The sequence below is a fragment of the Antrostomus carolinensis genome, unplaced genomic scaffold (genome assembly GCF_000700745.2).
Source record: "Antrostomus carolinensis isolate BGI_N321 unplaced genomic scaffold, ASM70074v2 scaffold54865, whole genome shotgun sequence".
NCBI classification, from domain to species: domain Eukaryota; kingdom Metazoa; phylum Chordata; class Aves; order Caprimulgiformes; family Caprimulgidae; genus Antrostomus; species Antrostomus carolinensis.
Window position 1 is genome coordinate 1 of NW_010315398.1, and position 4,820 is coordinate 4,820.

Sequence of the window (4,820 nt, forward strand, 5' to 3'; positions counted from 1 at the left end):
CATTTGGCCTTATTGAAACTCATGCCATCTCATTTTCCCGCTCTTTTATTTTCCTAACTATTGCCAGATCTTCCAGCTGTGTTTGGGTAACAGCTGCCTGAACTGTTCTGTGGCCTCACCAACTCGAGCAGGATGCTGGATGTGGATACCAGTCTGCTCACTGCTCAGGGAACCTCAGAACCACCTCTGCAGGGTAAGAGGGAACCTTGGGAGAATGAACGAGTATTGGTATGCAGAGAAATCTCTTTTGCCCTGATGCCCCACATGCACAGCGCAGAGAAAGCTCTAGGCAATATTTATATTGCCGTCACTATTTCTGCCCAGCTTCATCTAGTTTGTTGGCTGGGAGGGACACAGATTTTACAGGTCTCTGTAAATCATTAGCAAAATGGCTCTTACCCTCTGCCAGAGCAAATCGGGACTTGCTGTCAAGGAGAGACTGGAAACCAAGGAAGCAGGAAATAATGGGATGCCTAAACCCTGACGCTGCCAGACAGACATCCTGGGATCCCTTCCCTCAGCCTGGCTGCCTGCATTTCCCCTCCAGTTCATCCCACGCAGGTCTCCAGGTACCCTCTCTTCTCTGGCCAGTCTTGCCAGGACTGCACACCTGCACCTGCATGCTGTAGGCAGGACAACATTGATGCCTACTGGGGACAGCCTGAAGATGGCATCACTACAGAGGCCACAACCTGATGCTGTTGTGTGCTTTTGGACAAGCAGATTAGATCAAAACAAGTGAGGAAGAGCAACATTTTCACTGGGAGATGGTGGTATAGCATCCACAGGTTCTTCTCCTGTGCTTCTGATGCTTCACTTGCACACCCCAAGTGAGAAAATGCCCCCTCTGGCTGGTGTCACTTCACTAAAAGAGAGCTGGAATACCCACACACCATATCTGCATGCTTGGTTTCAGTGTTCAGATTAAATAGGAAACCCACACAATTAAAACCAGTAACGTGTTCTTCTTCAGAAAGTACAGGCACCCTTGAAAAGAGGAACCATGTTCCTTTACTTGTTCCATCACACTAAAGAAATAAAACAAGAAGCATTCCACATGCTTGCTTGATCCATCAGTTCATTTATGGCTAAAGTGCAGTTACCAAGCTGGAGATGCCATCCTCACGTGATGGTATCTGCTCGCTTCTCAGTGCCTGTTGCCCTCAGGAACTGGAGGGCAGCGTCTTGTAGGGGTTGAGTATCCCTTTGGGGTCTAACATGGCTTTGAAACGCTGCATTAGAAAGACTGCCTCACTGGGTTTGCTGTACTGAATGAATTGCTTTTTCTTGAAGCCCAGTCCGTGCTCTGCACTGATGCTGCCATTGTGTCTGGCAGTCCACTCGTACACAAACGGCTCGATCGCATCCAGCAGGGAATGGCTATAGGACTCCGACGTGATGTTCAAGTGCAGGTTTCCATCTCCTGGAAGAAAACATTGCAGAGGTGTAAGAAAAAAGCGGTGGCCCTGCAAAAGAGACTCATTACTGTCTCCTCCACATACTCAAACAACGGTGCCTTTGTCAGACTCCAAAATGTGCGAAGAAGGACGAGTTCACTGTCCTTCTACAAACACCCGCCTCTCCATGCACAAATTATCCAAATAGGCTCTTTGGTTTTCCATGCTTTCAGTATGATATCTCAGGAAGTGTTCTGAGTTAAGCTACTTTCACATTCCCACTCTTAGGATTTTAAAATTCAAACAACTGTGCTGTATTAATTATTGCCCTGTTACCGAGACAGCACACCAAAGACATCCCCAATGCTATTTCCAAATGATTAGATTTTAATGCAGTCCTTCATCACTTTCTCTCTCCCTATTATGTTTGTGCAATGTTCTAAATGCACTTTGCCACTGTGTCAACAGAAACCAAGCAAGCAGAACATTTTCTCCTTTTGCCACTTGTGTGCGATGGTATTCGATTAAGCACATAGTTTCTGGGTATTCAGAAGACAGAACACACAAAGATAAACACAACTTAACTCATTCTCACTCCAGAACCTCTTCCTGCCTCCCAGCAAACCCTCGCAGTACACAGCTTAATCCTCAATACCAGGAGCTACCAGAGGCAGCCTTTGTTACACAAATTTGTCTTGCCATGTCTTTCATATAATCTCAAATCAAGCGTGCTGAAGAGTGTTCTGGGTTTTTGTTTGTTTGTTTTTTTAAACAGAACAGCTCTGTTAATCTACCAATTTACCTGTAGGTAAAAATCAAATTAGTTTTAAAAGCATTTTGACAAATGTACCGGCCTTTGTGTGCATTACTTTTATCACTCTCTTTTGGAGGGTTAATTGCTCAAACAAAATTGATTTCCAGTATGACTAATCACTTTGGACAGAAAGTGTTCATCTATCAAATGTGTCTAAGTACAATAATAAAATTGATGGTCCAATTAAGCAACCTACATACTTAAACAGAAAATATAGAGCAAGAATCACAAAATCCCAGAACTGTCTGGATTGGAAAAGACCTCTAAGATCATCATTAACCCAACACTGACAAGTCCCCGACTAACCCATGTCCCTCAGCACTATGTCTACACGACTCTTCAATCCCTCCAGGGATGGGGACTCCGCCACTGCCCTGGGCAACCCCTTCCAATGCCTCAGAACCCTTTCTGCAAAGAAATTCTTCCTAATAGATACAAATGACCAGTTCAGTGGTTGGCTGGCTAGCAACCTGCCATTAATGTATGGAATACAGTCTGAAAGCAGTGACATTCAAACACGAAGATCCTTACAGATCCTCCTCTTCTGAAGCTCTCGGCTATTTAGACTATGCCTCTCAGTAATAAAAAAATAACCTTTAAAAATGCAAGGAAGTTGCACAGCAAAACCTGGAGCACAAAAGAGCAATCACCTCCTTTCCCAGCATCTACACTTACCCAAGTGGCCGTAGCCCACCACGTTTTTGGCACTCGGACCCAGCCGAGCCCTCGTATCAGTCACAAGATCATACAGCTTTCCCACAGGGAGGGAAATGTCATATTTGTAGACGTAACCATCGTGAGTGAGGGCCTCTGTAATCCTCTCCCGCAGGCTCCACAGCATCTGATGAATCAAAAATCAAAGAAATCCAAATAAACCAAGTGCCTCTTGGGTTCCATGGTTTGTGGCATGAAGGGAAAAAGAGCCTTGATTCTTTGCAGAGAACATCAACTTCTGATTTCCCTCAATATCATCTGTCTCTTAGAAGCTAGTAACAATGCTTTCTTGGCAGCATCACACAGTAAAGTGACACACCAACTCTTCAAGCTGGACAGTAAGACAGCAGACAGCACAGGCACAGACATTCGACACAAGGAAGATGTAGAGCTGTTGGAGCGGGTCCAGAGGAGAGCCAGAAGATGATCAGAGGGCTGGAGCACCTCTCTTATGGAGAAAGGTTGAGGGAGCTGGGCTCGTTAAGCTTGGAGAAGAGAAGGCTCTGGGGAGATCTCATTGTGGCCTTCCAGTACCTGAAGGGAGCTTAGAACAGGAGGGAGAGCGACTTTCTACATGGGCAGATAGTGATAGGACAAGGGGAAATGGTTTTAAACTGAGAGAGGAGATTGAGGTGAGATATTAGGAGGAAATTTTTCACCCAGAGGGTGGTGAGACACTGGCCCAGATTGCCCAGAGAAGCTGTGGATGCCCCACCCCTGGAGGCATTCAAGGCCAGGCTGGATGGGGCCCTGGGCAGCCTGATCTACTGGTTGGCAACCCTGTCCACAGCAGGGGGGTTGGAACTGAATGATCTTTAAGGTCTCTTCCAACTCAAACCATTCTATGATTCTCTCCAAAGCTGGTTTTGGGTTTCCCAAGAAGGGGGAATGTGCCTTCTCCAGTTCAGTACTGGAAGGATCAGTTTGGGAACTGGGACTGAAAAGAACATGGGTCAGTATAAAAGACTCATGTTCACTGGGCAGACACAAATCACTCTCCTCACTGACACACTATGTGTCTGTCTTGTTCCCCAAGACCACAGTCTCTGGCTTTAACACACTGTCACACGGGCCTACAGGACTTTGCTCACTCCTGGCCTCACTCACAACTCAGCTTCTGGTTTCAATAGTTTTCAGGCAGTTTGGGTCCTACCTCAGCAACTACCAAAAGATGTAACTCATTATTCTGATCTTTTAAAGTGAGAAAACATCCTCTTAAACCCAAAATACTCAGGCTTTCTGGGGAGAAGCAGCAGTGCTAAGTATTCTCTCTTAGCCTTCTCACTCAATATCCCAAATAAGCTACTCAGGGGTGTTTATACCAAGCATCAGTCTGAATATTTTCCTTTTAAAAATACAAATAAATGTAGAAAATCATATCCAAGAGATTTGCACAAGAGGAAACAATGACTTGCCTTTATTTTCTTATCATCCGTTGCCACAGTTCCATCAGTCACCAAACCAGAAGTCATGGCCTGTTCTAGAAAGTTGTTCAATTTTTCTTCATCATGGGTTGAGTTGGAGCCCGAAGTTTCAATTAAAACATAAAAAGGGCTGTCTGAAAGTGAGGGAGAATAGAATAAGCAGATGCTCTGAGGTAAAAGCACAGGAATTTACCACGGGTTCTGGAGCTCTTCCCAAGCAGCAATCTTGTATCTGTAGGGTACTTCACTTACATGCTCTATCCTTTACCTAGTCACTGCTTTTCAGAAAACTAGCAGTTTTCTGGGAACAAGAGTAAGTAAAAAGTCTTTCAAGACTTCCACCAAATGTGTTTGGGATTAAATACTGTGTACAAAAATTATGAGGGATGCCCACATGCTCATTGACACCATGTTTTGGGTTTGTGTGTGGAGCTGTTTTTAGTAGTGGGATAAGGGGCTACACTGATGGCC

General features: G+C 45.0%; 1 protein-coding gene across 1 annotated transcript; it reads right to left on the reverse strand.

The window, feature by feature from the left end:
- Positions 1 to 1,163: 1,163 nt before the first annotated feature.
- LOC104524900 (D-2-hydroxyglutarate dehydrogenase, mitochondrial-like) lies at positions 1,164 to 4,517 on the reverse strand (the record flags this gene model as incomplete). Its single annotated transcript, XM_010167915.1, has 3 exons — positions 1,164 to 1,423; positions 2,887 to 3,052; positions 4,341 to 4,517. Coding segments are annotated over 3 exons (603 nt in total), but the record flags the coding sequence as incomplete, so codon positions are not given.
- Positions 4,518 to 4,820: the final 303 nt, after the last annotated feature.